This window comes from Glycine max, chromosome 20 (genome assembly GCF_000004515.6).
Source record: "Glycine max cultivar Williams 82 chromosome 20, Glycine_max_v4.0, whole genome shotgun sequence".
NCBI lineage: Eukaryota > Viridiplantae > Streptophyta > Magnoliopsida > Fabales > Fabaceae > Glycine > Glycine max.
In genome coordinates, this window is record NC_038256.2 from 43,512,285 (window position 1) to 43,532,754 (window position 20,470).

At 34.2% G+C, this 20,470-nt stretch overlaps 1 protein-coding gene across 1 annotated transcript; it reads left to right on the forward strand.

Annotated features, from left to right (window-relative positions):
• The first annotated feature begins 782 nt into the window (after positions 1 to 782).
• LOC100778678 (structural maintenance of chromosomes protein 5) lies at positions 783 to 19,751 on the forward strand. Its single transcript, XM_006606282.4, has 30 exons — positions 783 to 958; positions 2,124 to 2,301; positions 2,386 to 2,539; positions 3,678 to 3,751; positions 4,408 to 4,557; positions 4,650 to 4,754; positions 4,937 to 5,082; positions 5,992 to 6,103; positions 6,336 to 6,491; positions 10,250 to 10,371; positions 10,463 to 10,607; positions 10,687 to 10,752; positions 11,110 to 11,238; positions 11,324 to 11,422; positions 11,529 to 11,694; positions 11,801 to 11,946; positions 12,115 to 12,178; positions 12,278 to 12,402; positions 12,577 to 12,654; positions 13,240 to 13,312; positions 13,399 to 13,502; positions 15,371 to 15,487; positions 15,559 to 15,636; positions 17,272 to 17,371; positions 17,452 to 17,506; positions 18,000 to 18,048; positions 18,128 to 18,215; positions 18,293 to 18,365; positions 19,183 to 19,286; positions 19,368 to 19,751. Exons 1-30 carry the CDS (start codon positions 918 to 920, stop codon positions 19,427 to 19,429), a joined length of 3,159 nt encoding a protein of 1,052 aa, XP_006606345.1. The 5' UTR covers positions 783 to 917; the 3' UTR covers positions 19,430 to 19,751.
• Positions 19,752 to 20,470: the final 719 nt, after the last annotated feature.

Sequence of the window (20,470 nt, forward strand, 5' to 3'; positions counted from 1 at the left end):
ACTGGCACTTCATTCGTGCCTCTTCCTATTGACAACAATACATAGTACATACCTTGCAATAAAATTTAAATTTATCTTTTTATATTTTTTTTATCTTATTGAAAGTTGGTTTTCATATAAGTGCTCTCATGAGATATGAACTAAGAAAAGTTTATCCGCTCATAATTTGGATAAGATTAAATTTGTAAATCTAAATTAGACTAAAAAAGATTAAAAAATTATAAGATAAGACTGAGTCAACATGACTTGTTAATATATTCTATTAATCTTAATAATACATATAATTAAATCACATTATTAATAAACATACAACTATAATTAAGATATGTTTTACAAAATATATTTCAAGATAAACAATATTAACATTAATATAATATCATGTTAGACGCAATATTATTTATTAAGTTAAGAAGTTATATATGTACAGTTACTTAAAATATTATATATATATATATATATATATATATATATATATATATATATATATATATATAAATATGGCACCAAATCAGATTGAAACTATTTCAAATATAACCAAATTTGTCCTACATTCATTAGGTATAATTTTCTAAACTCAAACATGTCTAAAATACGATCATACATTTAAATTAATTAATATGAAATGGTTTTAGTTTAATCAAAATCTCATATTAAATTTTTTGGATAGGCATATCCTATTTGAACAGATAAAAAATATATTTGAAGTTACTTGACCGGGCCAATTTATACCCTGGACCGGGTTCGAGCCGCATTGCTACTTAAAGGAAAGCGTGTTGTAAAAAGCATCACTAATTGGCGCCAAATGCTCTCTCACACTCTCAAATATTCTCTCTGAACTCTTAGCCCTAATCAATTAATAGCTCTCGTAATCTGAGGGATTTCGTTTCGGAGACTTTCACTTCGCAAGATCACAACGAATGGCAGAATCGCGCCCCCCTAAGCGCCCCAAAATCTCTAGGTTCGTAAACGTTGTTGCTCATCTTTTTGTTTATTAACTTGATTCCTTGCAATTTCAGCGTTAGGGCTATGCCATTTGTTGGAAGTTTGGTTCTTCACTCGTAATCGAACTCAATTGTTGTTCTGTTTTTTTTGTTTTTTTGTTGGAATTTAAAGATATATAGCTGGAACCGAATCACCACTTCGGATGGGGGTGGAATTTTCATTTTAAATAAATATTCCCCTTATTTGAGAAATGTTTAAAATGAAATTATTGAGTATCATTCAGATCATCCCTTATCCGCGTTTGTCAACCTTGTATATCCAAGGCTCAATGAGCACTTACCAAAGAACTTACATTTATCTCACCTTAGAGGGACGAGTGAGGGTGCAAACTTGTGACTTGTTATATGCGAGATCCAATTTTGTTCGACAAACTCCTTAGGGTTTTTCAATGTTATATATGTTTGTTAGTTTGGAACTGAAAATTTCCACTCTCACGTAAGGGTGTGTTTGACTATTTTAGTTTTTTAGAGAGTAGGAATAGGGGAGGAGATGTAAAAGTATAAAAAAGAACAAGGGCAATAGAAAACTGAATAGAAAACCAAAACAACTTTTAAGTCGTTTTGGTTTTTGGGTTTAAACTCTAAGAAAGAGATTTATTTTTGAAAGCACTTTTTAAAAAATGACTCTTATCAAAAACTTTTTTTTTTTTTTATAAAAAACTGAAAATGGTTTTCAAAAACAGGAAATGAACTGTTAGGATATAAGGAGAAGGGGGAGTTACTGAAGATAGTTAGAATATTCATGAGTTAGTTAGCCAAAGGGGTTAATTAGATATAAATAGGGAAAGAAGGATAGGAGAGATTCAGATTTGTTTTCATTGTAAATTGAGCATTGACTCTTTGTGAAGGGGAAATCCTTGGAGGAGAGTTTTGTCTCTTATTCATCGTTCTTTTTGTCCTATTCAATAAAATTATTTCTTTTCTTTCTCATTTCAATTGTTGGATCCTAACACGAATAGACCCTACTTTTCGGTACTTCATGATATACTTAATGATATTGAGGAAATTAAAATGATTTTTTTTATTCTCAACATTTGAATTAATGCATATTCCCCCCCTCACCATTTTGAAAATAATGAAAGGGTTGTGATTATGGAGCTGATGGTTCAAACTTTGTTTCAGGGGGGATGATGATTATATGCCGGGAAATATTCTTGAGATTGAGCTTTGTAATTTCATGACATTTGATTACTTAAAATGCAAACCTGGGCCTCGGTTGAATCTTGTAATTGGGCCCAATGGTTCTGGTAAAAGTTCGCTTGTATGTGCTATTGCTCTTGGCCTCTGTGGAGAGCCCCAGGTTGGTTTGAGCTTTTCTGCAATTGAACAAGCTTCTTAAGATTGTTATTTCAACTGCAATATATGACGGCTTTGTTTATTGCAGTTGCTTGGGCGTGCTACGAGTATTGGGGCATATGTGAAGCGGGGAGAAGAATCTGGCTACATTAAGATCACCTTGAGAGGGGACCATAAAGTGGAACACATTACCATTATGCGTAAAATTAATACTAATAACAAGTCTGAATGGTTGCTCAATGGTGGGGTTTTAATACTCTAGATGTCTAATTTTATTGAATGCAACTATAATTTTAACTGTAATTGTTAAGTATCTTGGTTGATATTAACTGCAATAGAGGATGGTTATAAGTTAAAATTGGCTGGTTATGGAATCTGAAAACAAAATATGGTTTCTGGTTTTAACATTTAAAGCTCTGCTGGCTGCTTTGTATTTTGTTCATTATTTTTATTCATATTTTTTACCTGAAGTTTCATAGCTGCCTTTTAAAGCCATCTTCTGAATCAGTACAACTTGCTTTTCTGTATGAATGGTTACGAAGATAGGATGTCTTGAACTCTCAATTGATTTATATTACAAGATATTGGGTTGGTTTTATTCTTTTTTGGGCAAGTGTAAGTGTATAGTTCTAAAAAAGGATGAAATTTATTTATGCTCTTAAAGGCAGTCACCTTTCTTTGGAACAATATCTTCTGGGTTTTTGATGAGCATAGGGTCTTGGGTGTATCCTACTGTCCAACAGTAGTTTTTGTTCGTTTGTTATGATTTATGAAGGCTTTTGGAATTAACAAGGATTTCAAATCTGGGGCAATGAGCAATTTTTTTCTATTATTTAGTCAATATGGCTTTAGTGTATGAGTGTATTCTCTGTAAGTTAACTCTACTTCTAGTTAGTACAGCTATCAGTTAGTTACATAGTTAGAATCTCTGCTCTATAAATATCTATTAGTGCTAAGAGATTCATTTGAGCCAATTGTATTTTCTCTTAAGTAATCAATATCAGTTTCTCAACATAGTGGAACATCTGCATCTCTTGGGGTGTCTTGTTCTTAAATTTTATATATATTCCTCACAAATCTTTCTTTCTAAGAACTTAAACTTTGAAGGTTTTGCCTATATCTCAATTTTATGTGTTGAGAACTTCTTGCTCTTAAATTTTATATTTATTCCTCACAAATCTGCTTTATACGAAGTTAAACTTTGAAGTTTTCTCCTATATCTCAGTTTTATGTGCTGAGAGTTTCTATGCATCTGTTTGCAGGGGAGAAAAAAATTGCTCATGTAAATGGCAAATAAAATACAGTAATTTTAATTATTCAAGTTAAATTTCAAAATTTTTCATCAAATAATCATGTGATCTGTCACTGTGTTCATTTCAGGAAATGTGGTGCCTAAAAAGGATGTGGCTGAAACCATTCAAAGGTTTAATATACAAGTCAATAATTTGACTCAAGTAAGCATATGACCTGTGTTAACAGCTGTATATGTACTTTTATTTCAACTTTGAATTTCAAATAAGGAGATTTAGGTAGTTAAGATCAAGATTAGATGATTCAAATCTGATTTGATTTTCCTTATTTATTTTGTAATTGGGTGGTTAGGATTTATTCTAGCCATCTTTGCCTATATCTCTGTCTTGTATTTCTGACCCATCAAGAATAATAAATATCACTTTCTTCTCCTAAAATTACATTGTATCAAAGCTTCGGCTTTGATCCTGTATTTATTCACTGTGTCTTCTCCAAGAGCTAGAGGTGTCAAAGCATCACCATCATCCCTCTTATTCTCCTCAATCTTATTAAAGAATCTAGTCCATTCACTTTAATTCATACTGATGTTTGGGGATGTATTCTGGACCCTATGCCAAATGGAAAAAAGATGGTTTGTCACCTTTATAGTTGATCATACAACATTAACATGGGTTTACTTGATGAAAACAAAATTTGATTTTTTTTTTCCATGACACTCAATTTCAATAAAAAATTTGAGTATTTTGAACTGGTAAAAGAAGGGAGTATTTTAACATACATTTAAATAATTTTGTCCCTAATACTTTGTTTTTCTTTTTCTCCTAGCTAACTGATTGCTTGGAACCTTTGTCTTTTGTAGTTTTTACCGCAAGACAGGGTCTGTGAGTTTGCAAAGTTAACTCCTGTTCAACTTCTGGAAGAGACCGAAAAGGCTGTTGGTGATCCACAGCTTCCAGAGCAACATCGAGCATTAGTTGATAAAAGTCGTGCATTGAAGCATATTGAGTTGGTAGGTTCACTCTTTCCTAAGAATGGGCTTGATGATCTCCTAAAACTTTATTGCTTGTACATTTGAGGATAACTTCAATAATACTATTTCAGTCTCTGGAGAAAAATGAAGGAACTTTAAAACAGTTGAAGGAACGGAATGCTGAATTAGAGACGGATGTTGAACGTGTTCGTCAAAGAGACGAACTTCTTGCCAAGGTTTCAGAATGTCTTATATGTGCCAAGCATTGAGCCAGTTGTTATGATGTTTTTTTCTTCCTGATATGCTAAGCTCATCCTTTCTTTTCTCATTTAGGAGGTTTTCTGATACTCACACCTTTAAACTTTTCTGTCTTGATGATTTTTTAATAAAAATATCACGGCTATATCTTTTTATGTAGGCTGAAGCAATGAAAAAGAAATTGCCATGGCTGAGGTATGATATGAAGCAGGCAGAATACCGGGAAGCTAAGGAGCGTGAGAATGATGCCGCAAAGGCATTGGAGGAAGCTGCAGAGTTATTAAATGATCTTAAAGAACCCATTATGTATGGTGGCCTTTCTTACTTCTATACGTATTCTCAACTGCTTAAATTTCTGATCTTCTTATTCTTAGTATTTTGAATTGCTAGATGAGAAGGTTGAATATATTTCAGCATGGGTGGATATTGGGGCTCTTCACTTTTGATTAAACTTAAAAACTTAGTACTTAGTAGGTTTTTTGATACACAGATGCAGAAGCATTAGCTATTTTAAATTTACAAAAACTCCAGTTAAGATGAATGCATAGGTAGGCAGACAAGATAAGCTAGGATACTAAAATGATTGTATTAGAGGATGATAGAGTACACAGGCTTAGGGCTTAACTCTGAATATGTTTGTACTGCATTAAAAGGTTTCAAAAATGAAGATACAATCTAAAACTGAAAATAAAGTTTTTGATATTAACAACCCAAGTGTAAAACAGTTACATCTCTAGCATTTATACTAGGGCTTTGACAGCTGTATACAGCTGTCATTACAACTGTCAACTAACCCTATGTTAGTTGAGTTAACTAATGTAACTAACTCTACTTAACAGATTAAAAAGAAAAGGAGTAATTCTACTCTAATACCCCCGGCAAGCTCATGAGGGGTTGACAATATTTTTGTCAACCACTCTGAGCTTGTCCCTAAAAACTGTAAAGTTAGAAGGGGAGAGAGATTTTGTGAGGATATCTGCATATTGATCTATAGCAGGAACATGAACCACAGTCTTTTCTCTAGAACATTTTCTCTGATAAAAACAGGTCCAGCTCCATGCACTTGGTTCTTGAGTGTAGAACTGGGTTGTGAGCTAGAGCAACTGTGCTCATATTATCACAGAAGGCCACTGGTGGGGTTGGTGGCTTCACCAACCACTGTACCATATGTTGTCAAGATCTAATATAACATTGTAATTCTTCATGGCATAGCAGGAAACAAAAAGAAGAGAAGGCTGCATTATATGCAAAATGCAAAAAGGTTAGCAACCATGCAAGTGAGAATGCAAAGAAGCGAACCGAACTTATGGAGGAGGAGAACAAATTGGTAAATTTTCTCTTCCATTTACATGTTGTACCTTTTTTTGTTTTGTTTTGTTTTTTTTTTAAATTCAACAAGATATAATTATCCATGCATTTTCTTGACCTATGGTGTTATAAGGTACTATGACAATGAAAACCTCGATAATTTTTCTGGTATTGTGCTTGTGGATTTATCTTGTACCCTGTTGGATATGTTAGAGTTGTTATCACTTTAATTCATCATTATCACTTTGTAGGATGTAGAATTAAAAGGAAAATACAAAGAAATGGAAGAGTTGAGGAGGCAGGAAGAAACTCGACAACAAAAACTTGTAAAAGCTAGGGAGGAAGTTGCTATTGCTGAACTTGAACTTGAGAATCTACCCCTTTATGTACCTCCTAAGGATGAGCTTGTAAGTATTCTTATGTCCTTAATTATATCATTCACATTCATACATTATCACTACAAATACTATGCTAAAGTCGGTAAAGGCTTTTTGTTGTTGAGAGTTTTTAGACACGAGGGCCATAGCGGCTAAAATTTAATATTTGTTTTTTGAAACCTGAAGAATTTTACCATCCACCTTGGCTCATTGGTGCTGTGACAATGCATTGCTACCTGTCATTGGTGTGGTGTAAAATAACAATGATGATTTATTGTTGTGACGATAGTAGTTCAGCACTAGCATGTGTTGGTGGTGCTATTTGGTAAGATTGATATCATTGAATGGTTACACATGGCAAAACCATGAGACATTTTGTAGAATCAGAGGTTATGATGATGATGGTAATAATGAAGGTGGTGTTGGATGTAAAGTGTAAACACATATAGAAAATATAAGCACAAAAGTTTTCTCTTTTCACAACATAATGTTCACTTCTATCAATAGTTTTATACAAAATTGAATGAAGCCTCTTTCTCAACATAAAAACAACAAAAGCCTTATTCTAACAGGTGAGGTTGGTTACATGGATCACACAATGCCATTGGACTTGGTTAAAGACCAAATCCTTATAGATATTATTCACTATGAGATTCCTCTTGACAACTTCCACCAAAGTCCATCTGGGTCTCTTTTTCTTCACAGGACGAGAAACCATGTAATATTCTCTCCCTAGCGATTCTTTTAGTGACCTACTTTGTAGGTGTAAAAATCACCTTAACTAATTTTCTATTTCTTTTCCTCAATCGACACCACACCAATGTTTTCCTACATATAATCATTTTGTATCCCCATTTCTTGTGTGACCACACATTTATCGTACCGTTCATTTCTTTTGTGGCCACACATTTATCTTTTTTTTTTTTTATCAGCAAAAGTATATATATATTATATAGAATATTAAAAATAGTACAAGCAGTACTGTTGTATATACATCCTAGCACTTGCAAGGTGCAGAACTGTGGTGACCTAATACATGCTAACCAACTTGAATTAGGAAACCAAAGATCTAGCTAACCGCTAGGTACCCATCCAGCCTAACTTGTATTATATAAACTATCCCCCCTCAACACAAAAAACTATCCCTAATGTTACTGGACCATAAGTGAAATGGGATATCAAATCCTTTCTCCAGATTTTTAAGCCAGGTCCAGCTATAAAATAGAGCGTCCTCCATCACTTTATGACTGTTGAAACTTTCATTTTGGAAGACCATCCTATTCCTATTCCATCACTTTATCTTAACATCTACCATATTAGGGAATAGGAAGTTTATTAGGGACAATATTCTTATTTAAAGCTCTATAGTCGTGACAAAATCTCCAACTGCTATTCTTTCCTGTACTAAAATAGTGGGACTGAAATTGGAGTTGTTGCTAGGAATTATTATTATTCCACCTTTTAACATGCCTCTAACTTCTCAGTTTTTTATTTTTATTTTTTGAAAATGTGGATACTTGTAGGGTAGTAAGCTAGGTATAATAGCTCCTTCCTTTAACATATTGCATGGTTGGGCCTTCTTTGAGGTTATTAGGGTAGAAGAGTAGAATTACTCCTTTTTCTTTTTACTCTATTAAGCAGAGTTAGGTTTGTTAGTTAACTCAACTAACCTTGACAATTACTCTGTTGGTTATGACAGCTGTACTGGCTCTAGTATATATAATAGAGTTGTAACCTCTTTTCAATTGGGTTAGTTGATAACAGAACTCCAATTCTGAAGTTTAGCTTTTCTCTCTTTTATCAATTCTGAAATCCTTTTATGGTATGCAAAGCTTTGTTCAATCTTAGTGATTAACAATGGTTTCCGCATCTTCTAATCCTCCTCCACCCCCTCCATCGTTGTTTTCATCGTTTGCGGTGGCTGACAATTCTATTCCAGTGGATGCAACACTGATCCAAACAGAAAGCCTGACAAGTGTGGCACTGCTTCAGACGGATCAAATACTGATTATCCTCATTAATAGCATCCCCTCCACCTTCATTGTCATCAACAAATGGAGGAACCTACAAATTATCTACAAGTGCAACACCACCTGCAGTAGAATCTTCTCTTGCTTCAATTAAGACGTCTTCATTTGGAGCATCTAAATTTGTGGACATGTTTTGTTGCATTTTACTCTAAACATTTGATACTAACTTTAGCTAATATTGTATTATGCAAAAAAGTCGTGTCTTGTTTTGTACTTGCACTCTTATAGTAAAGTGAACTTTCCTATGTTTTGGGTTTGAGCCTAACCCAACCCTACAAAACATGCTTTTAAGGTGAGGGTTGCCCCCATTTATTTATGTACTCTATCTTGACACTATCTCTAGCCAATGTGAGGCTTTGATTTTTCTCAATACATCCCCTCACTCCCAACACTTTTGGTCTTGGTGCGTGAATAATATGGTAGGTGGTCCGTTAATGGATCTAGGATAGGCTCTGATACCATCATACAATTTGGGTTCGACTCCTAAGTTAACCCTACAAAACTAGCTTGTAAGGTGAGGGTTGCTCCTCACCTATATATGTTTTATCATTCCTGTGCAAGACCATATTGCTGACATTATCACCAAGCCTTTCTTCTCAAAGATCTCACTTTGCTAGACAATCTTTGGGTAGTTAAAAATTTTTCCCTCCATCAACCACCCTAAGTTTCAAGGGGGGGGGGGGGGGGCAGGGGATATTAGCAATATTAGTTTAGTTTTCAATGTAATTTCACTTACAATAAAAGGCTAAGGTGGGGGACCTTCGCATGTCTACCGTTGTGGGAAAGGATATTATATTTAGATTTTTTAATCATTAAAAAATCAATGCCCATGATTTTTGTTTGCTTTTCTTTTTCTCGATTTTATCCCTATTTCCAAGCAAGTGAACCATCATGAAGGGTTCTCCATCATTGCAAACAAACGTTGTTGCATCCACGGGGCCTCTGAGACTTTGATATCCTCCACTCCTCACCATTCTCCATAGTATGTTTGGGCTTGCTGAGTCTTCACGGTAAACCCTGCATGGGCTTGGTAGAGACATGGGAGAGGGTTCACGTTTTGGGGGTGATGTTGCTATTCAATTGATAGGGACTCACAAGCTTGGTGAGTTTGCGGGTCTTGCACGAGGTGTGGTTGTTGGTATTGCTGGTAATGGTGATTGGCTTTGCTTGATAGCACCGAACTTTGGCTTCCCCTCTTCATCTTCCTTGACAATCTTTTCTGGATTTTTTGCGTGTTTTTTGGATTGTTTCTATTTTTTTTGGATTTGTATAAAATGGAATAAAAGAAAAGAGCTATAGCGATTCCATGCCATTCTTGAAGTAGGAAAATCATTGGTAATGGTGACTCAGCTGGTGAAAGAGGGATCGACAGTGGCTATAGATTTTTTATTGGGAATGGTGGAGAGAGAAGGGAGGGAGAAAATCAGGAAAGGTTGAAAAAAATAAGGAAAAGAAAAAAGAATAATTAATTTCAGCTATTGATTTAATATAGAAGAAATCTAACGGTATAATTGAACTTTCCCATGGTGGGGGACATTCTAAGGTCCCCCACCCTAGCCTCTGTCTTCGCTTACATTTACATTTCACTGTAATTTCATTTGGTTATGGTTAGTTACTGATTAGTTAGTTACTAACTCAGCATTGAGTCAGATCACCAGCTACATGCAGCTGAACCTCTATCAGTTCTCTTAATGAAAAGTTTGTTACTTTCTCACTTCTTTCACAATGTCTTCATTTCTAATAAATTTTCCCCACCAGCAAAGACTAACGGCCAAAATTGCGGAATTGGATTATTCTGCTAAGCAAATGAGGCAGAAGAAGTCACAAGCAGAAAATGAAATAAACCATAAGAAGTCATCCATGAATCGGATTAAAGAAAGGTAAAAGTTAGATTAAAGCTGAAGTGTGCTGTTGCATTGGGTACTGATGCAATTTGATATTTGACATATATTTATATTGTTAAATTTGCAGGTTGATTGAAATGAATAATAAAAGTACAAAGTGTTTGCATGCATTGCAAAGATCAGGGGCTGAAAAAATTTTTGAAGCTTATAAATGGGTCCAAGATCATCGGCATGAATTCAATAAGGAGGTTTACGGCCCAGTTTTATTAGAGGTATGTGTTAAAAATTTCATGCTATTATGGCTTTTTTGGCTGGTTGCTTAGTCTGTTAAATTGTTGAATGAAATATCAGGTGAATGTCTCAAATAAGGATCATGCTGCATATCTAGAGGGTCAAGTGGCTCATTACACTTGGAAGGTAATCTTAGATATCTTATTCTATTTATGGTCTCTAATTTTTTTGCTGCAAAACTCATCTGCTGAATTTTGTTCAACTCAAATGTCCAGAAAATCCTGGCTGTTATATGTAGAATTTTTAAAAATATTTTATGGAATTTTTGTTTTTAGCTCCACGGTCCATTCTTTAACTGGCTTTTCTAGTGATGACTGTGCAGACAACATTATGCAATTTTTTCTTTTTTCTTGTGTATCCTTTTTCCAATTTCTGGTTGTTGGTGCTATTTTTTTTATCCTGCTTTCTTTTTGTGGGAGGTTAAATTAGTTCTACAGGTCTTTGTTTTCTGCATTGTTGATCATTTTTTTGGTTCAAATCCAGTCCTTCATAACACAAGATTCTGGTGATCGAGATCTTTTGGCGAAACACCTACGGTTCTTTGATGTAAATGTTCTAAATTATACTGGCGGTGATGGTCCCCAAAGAGAGCCTTTTGAAATTTCTGAAGATGTAAGTTTGGTGTGCAATTTTTTTTTTCAAGTTGCATTTGATCAATCTAAGTATCTCATTATTGTTATTTTATTATTCTAACCAGAAGCGTGCTCTTGGCATCTACTCCCGGCTGGATCAAATTTTTGATGCTCCTATTGCTGTGAAGGAGGTTTTGATTAGCCAGTTTAATCTAGATTATTCAGTATGCCTCTATTGCTTCCTCTGTAAGCTAATTTGTTTGTGGATGTTCGTTTATGAATTTTGGTTGTATTTATACTTTTTTTTTTGGCTAATTGCATTTGTTTTAGTATATTGGATCCGAAAAATCTGATCAGAATGCTGGTGAGGTCCGGAAATTGGGAATCCTAGATTTTTGGACACCTGAGAATCACTACCATTGGTCCAAGTCTAGATATGCAAATTATGAATCTGCAGTCGTTAATCAAGTGCAACGCCCACAACTTTTATTGAATAGTATGCTTCTATGAAACCACATTGAATCAACATACGGATGATGAAATCTATTTTTAACTGCTGGTTCTTGATTACCACTCCTTTTCCCTTTTGTTGTACTTTTTAGATTTGAATGTTGGTGAAATTGAGAAGCTGAGTTCCGAGCAAAGGGAGCTTGAAGAAATTGTTGCTAATTTGGAGGAAAGTGTTAAAAGGTTTCACGACGAAGAAAGAAGCTTACTGAATCAATCTGCTAATCTTCGTAAACAGTGGGTATGATGCTGAAAATTTATATTTTGACTTCAATGTACTGATTTCTCAGCTCTAGAGCTTTTGTTCTAGGGACATGTGTGTATTGATTTAAAGCTTAGAATTTAACCTAATCCGGGTTAAATTTGTTTCTAACTTAAGTTTGAAATATTATTGATTCTTGATTTTTAGGAGGACATTAGTATTACAGTACAGAATGAGCAAAAGAAACGTCAAGCAATCATTAGCCGTATTGGTGAGTAGAATTCACTATGTTGAAGGATTTGAAAGTGTTGGATTCTGGTTAACGTTTTACTTTGATATTCTAAAATGAATATCTTGTTTTGACCTTTAGATCAAAAGAAAAAGTTCTTGAAACTGATGGAGGAACGGGATGATCTAGATACTGAGATAGCAAAGCTTGTTGATCAGGCTACAAAATATAACATTCGGCGTTTCCATAATGCAATGGAAATTAAGGTAATTTGTCTCTGTTCTTCCTCTGCTTCTTAAAGTCTTGTTATTTGCAGGCTTAGGGCATGTTTACTTTGAAAATGTTTTCTATTTTTATTTCTTGTTTGCAATTTGTTTTTTTATCTCCCCATCCCCGAAGAATATGTTTCATGCTGTTGATCTCCATCCTGTTTTTGACAGGATCTTCTTGTTGAAGCTGTGAGTTACAGACGGATTTTTATTGAACAACGTATGGCTTTCATTGAATTTGATGCAAAGGTAATCCAAGAACAGTTATCCTGCTACTAGTGGCACAGAATACATGTAACTGACTTTATTACTAAGGAAACAGTCATTGCTAGGAGATGATGAAGTCAGGAACTGCAAGTAAATTTACAAAAAAATGAATCTGAAGTGTCAACTAACCAAATCATCTGGTCTAAATATGATGGGATATGGGCTGAATTCGGAAGCACAGAAAGAGACTGTAATCTAAAGAGTTCCCTATCATGCTATTGTCTAAAAAGGTCAAAATTATATGAAATATAGAATCAGATGAATAAAACAGAATTATAGAATTGTGCAAACTAGAGAGATTCTAGAATAAATATCAGAAAGAAGAATATCTTCCACTCGTGTATCCTCCCAGAATTTAATTTGAGAACAATTATTCAAACTAAAGTAATAAGAGACCTAAAAGAAGCATAATAATGAGATAAGAATTTCCGAGGGTCAACATGTGCATTCCAACTTTGTCTGCCATTTTTTGTAGAATCTTGTGTCAATTCTTATGTTTTTTACATTAACTATTTGTGTCTATGCATCTCTCTTTCTCCTTGTTTACATTTTTTTTAATTTTCTTAGATTGTAGAAATGGAGGCCAATCTGAAGCAGCATGAGAAATTTGCCCTGCAAGCATCATTGCACTTTGATAACTGTGAGTCTGCGAAAAACCATTTGGTTTATAATTTCTATTCTGCAAGCTGCAAATGTGTGGCTGATTTGTAGATTTTATTTTTTCAGGTAAGAAAGAATCTGAGAATTGTAGACAGGATCTTACAGATTCCTTGAAGTATGCTAAATCAATTGCTCGGCTTACACCTGAGCTAAAGAAGGAATTTCTTGAGGTTTGTGCTAGGGAGAATTTCTGTATGCATTTCATTTCTTGTTTTGATTATTTATGTTGCAATCACCAACCTCATCCTGAAGGTGATGCTTCCTGCACATGATAACATATTTGGTTCATTGCATGTTTGAAGAACTAGATGTTGAAAGTTTATATGAATGCAAAAGCATCACTTTTCCATTTAATATTCTATTATTGAAAATGATAATAGGTCTTCTCCAAAAATTTATCAATCATCTAGAATTGTCTCTTATGAGATAGGTTATAGAGTGGACTTCACAACTGGTGGTTCAATTGTGCTCTACAAAATTAGACCCACTGGCCAGTATAGGAGCTCGGCCCTTGGTTTTATGAATAATGTCAGGTTGTGATATGCATTGGCCAAGTTGCAAATGGTAGACAACCCATTGGCTGCAAATGGGTATTTTGTGAAATGGCCCGCCTCTTGGCCTAAGGGTTTCACCAGTAGTTTAGTCATGACTATTCTAAAACGTTCTACCTAGTTATTAAACATCTGTTATATTTCATGTTACTCTGACTTAGGCACTCAAATATTGCTTGCCTCAAGCAACTTGAAATTAACTATCCCTTCCTCAATGTGCTTCTTAAGGAGGAGGTTTATATGACTCAACCTCTGGATTGAGTCTCTAGACAAGTGTTTGGTTTGCAGACTTCACAACACCATTTATGGTAGAGTCCACTTTACTGCAGTTCCGTTTCAAGGCTAGCAAATGTGACCCGTCTTTGTGTATCTACTCTAAGGACTCTAATCTTCTCTCTGTGTTAGTGTATGCTTTATCAAGTGGGTCACATTTATTGTAAAAGTTTGAGTTCATCTCCTACCCGAGTTTCCGAGGGGGGTAATTAGAGATAAATGTATTAGTGTATCATTTTCTTTTCTGTTGTAGGGGCTGCTTCTTACAGGCTCACTATTACTAGTGCCATTTATATAGATGAATCTCTTTTTTGTTGTATGGGCCCTGCTTCTTGCTGGCCCACTATTATTAGAGACATCTATCTATATATATGGATGAATCTCTACACTTGTAATCACTTTTAGCATTTTCAATAACACAATTACATTTCAGGAATTTCTTCTATCTCTATCAAAAATTCAACAATACTAGTAATTCAAAGAACATTTTCTCCACCAATGAATATGGTATGTTTTGAAATGCCAAAATTAACACGGTCAAAATTTGCCTCCAAAATTTAATTTAAAATAAATGGCATCCTTTATGGGAAATGAGTTAGTGTCTCGTAAATATACTTTACAATAAATTAAGTGTATAAAAGGAATTTTTTCCCAATTTTCAGCCATTTCCTTTTTTTAGGATACGTGTGATATATCTTTAGGATATCATGAGATTTTTGTTTCCCAATTTTCTGTCATTTCTTTTTTTTTTTTTTTAAAAAAATCTTAATCCTTTTAAAGGGAGATTAGTGATTGTAGAGAATTGACAATTTTAATAAACAGTCCTTTATTTTTAAACTATAATTAGGACCAAAAAAAATACACTTATCTATTTCTTATATAAAGGTGTAGAGGTAGTATATCGTTAGAATGAAAGAAGGAATACATTGGAGACTTGGGATATCCTCCTTAGACTGAACAACCACTGGCAAAGTCTCGGAGGTTGAACACTAATACATTAGAACTCTACATTTTCTCCACATATCTCAACTAGAAATTACAGACTAGTACTAGTAGCACTTGACCTAGAGATTATTATTATAAATATGGGCAATTGGTTCATGTTTTGTCTTCTCATTATCACTGAATTAGATCCAGTGAAATACTGTGGTTAGACAGTTTATGTATATAGGTGAATCAACACTCTGACAAGATTTGGGTTTTTTTTAATGTAGATGCCTACTACAATTGAGGACCTGGAAGCAGCTATCCAAGATACCACTTCTGAAGCCAATTCAATCCTTTTTGTCAATCATAACATATTGGAACAATATGAAGATCGCCAACAACAGGTACTCTTTCTATTATTGCATTTTGTTTGGGTTATTTCAATGTGCCATCTATATTTACAATTACTTTACAGATAGAAGATCTTGCAGCGAAACTGGAAGCAGACAAAAAGGAATCTACACGGTGTTTGGCTGAATTAAATAACATTAAGGTTAGTTAAGTGTCAACTTTCTTTACATGACTAGAATATTATGATGTAGAGTTTCATTAACCTACTATCCCGAAATATTAAGTTAAATGAAATATATATTACATCTCGATCATGCTCCTTCACACAATAGCCTTTGGGGCTTGAAGTGTGGATAGTGTAAGGCCAACCTACCCACCTACTTTGTGCTATCATTTGACTTTTCGTTTGACAGATGAGGGGAGTAAGGATTCAACTCTAGATGTGAGAGTATTGTAAAAAGAAACAGTTACTCAACTGTGTCCTTGGGTAATTAGTAGTGAATCAGGTTAGTTATGCCAGCTGTCAATATGACAGCTAGGCCTATAAATATACGGATGTAAGCTTCTTCTACATTTGGTGAATGAAATCAAAAACCATTTTCTCTCTTTTCTGAGTTTCTCTCAACTTCAACTCTGAACCACTTATTATATGGCTGCTCTAATACCAAGTCATAAACCAATAAACCAATTATCACTAAACCTGAAGCCGTTAGGTGAAGACAAATGAATGGTTTTACATTACATCCTGTAAATTTGGGAGAAGAGATAAAAAAAATTCTCATTCATATTAAGTCATAAGGGTGGAATATAAACAAAGAGTTGGTTAGAAGATACTAACCAATCTGCTATAAAGGAAAGTAAAATCAAGCAACATACATGAGAAAACACTGAAATATGAATTGGATTTTAATCAAATCTAAATCTATAATGTAATCCAAACTATTTCAAAATATTCTTAATAAATTTTTACACTTCTTTGGCATAGAGAATTCATATGTATAGGGCAATTATGGAGGCTAGTCGCTGAAGTTGTAAATGTGTCACCTGAAAAATAGAATGCATACGTAAATTCCACACATATTCAAGTTGAGGAGTGACAATGCACCTTATTAATTTTCCATGTCTTCTCATTCAATTATACATCAGTCTTCATGTGCTTACACACCTCAACAAAATAGAGTTGCTAAATGCAAAAACAGACATTTGATTGAGACAGCTCACACCCTGTTGCTTCGTCATAATGTTCCCACTCATTTTTGGAGATATGCTATTATTTGTGCTTGTTATCTTGTTAGTCGAATGTCATCTTCTGTTTGGTAACATAAAAATCTTCATTCCATCCTTTTTCTTGTCCAACCTTTATTTCATCTTCCTCTACTCTGTCTCCATCCTTATCTGAATTTATGTACAATCACTAATCTCCCTTTTAAAGGGTAAAGATTAAAAAAGGACATAACTGAAAATAGTGAAACAAAAATCTCATAATATCCTAAAGATATATCACACATATCACATTATCTTTGTATCAAATAAGATCACTTGTATGTTATGATAAAATCTTAGAACTCTTGTGGAGGGGAAAGCCAATATTGAAGTTTGGAGTTGTTTTTCATGTAGTTAAAATGTATTGATACTATTTTCAAAGAATTATTTGACTTGAGGCTTACTGAATGTGATTTAATAGATAATGTGATTGTGAACTATAGCAAGTTGACTAGTGTTGCTTATTGTATTAACATATATATCCCTTTTCTTGTGAGAAAGTGTATGAACATCACATGTTTCTGGTTGTCTTGAAAATATTATCAAAAGTTCAAATTTATGTTTTTTTCTGCAGGGAAAATGGCTTCCAACATTGAGAAACCTTGTGGCAAAGATAAATGAAACATTCAGTTTTAATTTCCAAGAGATGGCTGTTGCTGGAGAAGTTTCACTAGGTCTGTCAGATGGCAATTAACATGAACATGTTGGGTTTTTCTTACTCTTTTATCCTCACCTATGTTTCATGTCTTCTCAGATGAACGTGATATGGACTTTGATCAATTTGGAATACTTATAAAAGTTAAATTCAGGTGACTTCTGTTCTGAACCAGTTCTTTTGTTTAGTACATATGCTTTCATGTGGTCACTGTTCAATGTTATGGTTATTTGATGCGACTCCTGGTTACCAGTTCTTAGAATTTGGATTTGGACCTAACTTAATCCCAAAAGCTAGCTCATAGGGTGAGGGTTGCTCCTCACTAATATACTCTATCTTGGCCTTATCTTTAGCCAATGTGGAACTTGGGTTTTTTCCAATACTAGTCATCTTCAATGTTAAGAAGGAAACCTGACTTTATGACTTACAACTATTTTTCAGTTATTGATGATAGCAGTAATCTCTTGATAATTTTATTTTAAAAAAATGGTAAAAATTCATTCTTTTCTTATTGTTCAGTTTAAATGGCCATGTTACTTCCTACATACTGGCTAAATAACTTCTAAGGATACCAATATCTTACTTTTTAGCCTCTGTTTTTTATTTTTATTCCTGCTCACAGTATATCTTCTATATATCATTCACAGAGAAAATGGACAGCTTCAAAATCTCAGTGCTCACCATCAATCTGGCGGGGTATTACAAAGAATTTGTTTCTTATTACATTTGTTCTATGTTTTCCTCCCTTAATGAACCTTGGGGTTTGATTTTCTAGGAACGCTCAGTTTCAACTATTGTTTATCTTGTTTCCCTTCAAGATCTTACAAACTGCCCATTTAGAGTCGTTGATGAGATCAACCAAGGTGTGTTACTGTTTGAAGAAAATTCTTTCCATTGACACCAGCTCTCTAAAGACTGTCTTTGACTGTGTTTTTATCAGGGATGGACCCAATAAATGAAAGGAAGATGTTCCAGCAATTAGTGAGAGCAGCAAGCAAGCCAAATACACCCCAGTGAGTACTAATTATTATCACTTGATCTTTTTGGTTCCTTTGGTCAGTTTGAACCTAATTCAGCAAGTCAGATTGTTTTTCTGTTCTTGAAATACTCTTGGATAAAAGAGGAAAGGCAAGGGATATTAATAATGTGTGGCTGTGTGGATGATCAGTCTACTTTGTGCATTGATAGGCAAACTTGAGGATCATCTTGAATCAGGTAGAAAATAAGATGATTTGAACCTAAATGCAACTTGACAGTAGAACGGGAGTTATCAAGTGAAGTGTAACTCAAGCTAAAGGGAAGCACTAACAATGGGGAAACCATCAAATTCCATTAATATTCAAATCTCCTTAGTTTGGTCATGAGTTTCCTATATACGCTTAAGCTTGCTAGACACTAAATTTCCACTATCTTGCAATTTCCAAGGTGAATTGATAATAGCATGTACACTATTACCAAGAAAATAAGCATAAAGATGGTAGTAAATTCCCACTAGCCAAACTTATAAAAAAGTGAGTCTCGTGAACTTTCTCTGACCTCCAATCCATAATTTAGACCTTCAAAAGCTTGCTTCTTCCTTAGTCTTGGCCCTAGTCATAAGACCTCCATTTCCATGCAAAGATCCTTAGGTTGGCTTATTGCATCTCTATCGTGCATAATATCTAATGACATAATGAGTCAAGCTCATAGGTTATGATTCTGATGCTGGACATTATGATATATGTTACCACAAACAATTAGGGTTGACCTTTGCAGGTGTCAGTCACTAATGTGTTTTGTTCCCCAGTCTTGCGGGTGGTTAATGATTAAGCTACCATTAATCTAATGCAGGTGTTTCCTTCTTACCCCGAAATTGTTACCAGATCTGCAATATAGTGAGGCATGCAGTATATTGAATGTGATGAATGGCCCTTGGATTGAGCAACCCTCAAAGGGTAATTTCTCATACCAAAAGCTATGCTAATCCTCTTTTTAACTACTGATATTACTCACAGGATATTCTCTTTGTGAATCAGTCTGGACTGCTGGTGATCGATGGAGTATCATCACGGGACTTGTTGGAGACACCCATTGTTAAACACCTGAGTTTTGCCAACCAACATTGTTTGTTTTGGTGGGTTCTACCAAGACTTTTCCTTTATGTATATTTTTGTAGTGAAGGGAGAAAAAAAACCGTTTACATTTGAAGTAACTTACTACCTTCTCATTGGTTATATATTTATAGTATTGTAAATGTCTTTCCTTTTTTATTTATGATGTTGTGATAATTAACACCTTTGTTCCCCCCAAGTCGCTGGCAGAATCATTAGGGGTATAAGCAAACATGGATTATTTTGGCCAGTTGACTATAGTTTGTTCATTTGTAGGGGTGCACGCAATGGTATATATTCTTTATAGCAGATCCATGTACAGTTATGTTCACATTAGGTGTTTATTTGCCATTTCGTCAAGCCTAGGTTGGTACAACAGATTATGAGTCTGTTTGGGTAAGCTTTTTTAGAAGCACTTGTAAAAGAAGAAAATAAGAAGAAAAAAAACGAGATGAGCTTTTTCATAAGCAAAAGTAAGTTCTTCATTAACTAATTTTTAGAAGCTCACCAATATAGTTTTTCTAAAAGATAAGATGATATCTATAAATTAGTTAATGGAAAACTCATTTTACCTAATGGAGAAGTTTATTTCATTTTTTTTCTTCTTATTTTCTTCTTCTAGAAGTGCTTCTAGAGAAACTTACATCCAAACAGGTACTGATCTTTTAGTGTATGTTTCGTAATTCTTAACCATTAAAGAGTATAAATAAAATGTAAGCATGTTACTTGTGTTAATAAAGCATTTTTGGGCATGTTTTGCCATTATTGATTTTAATGTGACTTAGTTGTGGAACTTCAGGTAAAACATGGCGTGGAAGAATCTTGCCTTAATTAATTGGAAATCGCATAGGGTTGTTAGTCTAGAACTTAGACATAGTTAAACATCAGTTCTAAGGATTTTTACTCAATACATAATGAAGTAAACACATCCTAATTTTTTTGTTAAAATATATATTTTATTAATTAAAATATTATTTTGCATTATAGAAATTATCAATTTAGTTAATGAATTATAATTGTATATTGAT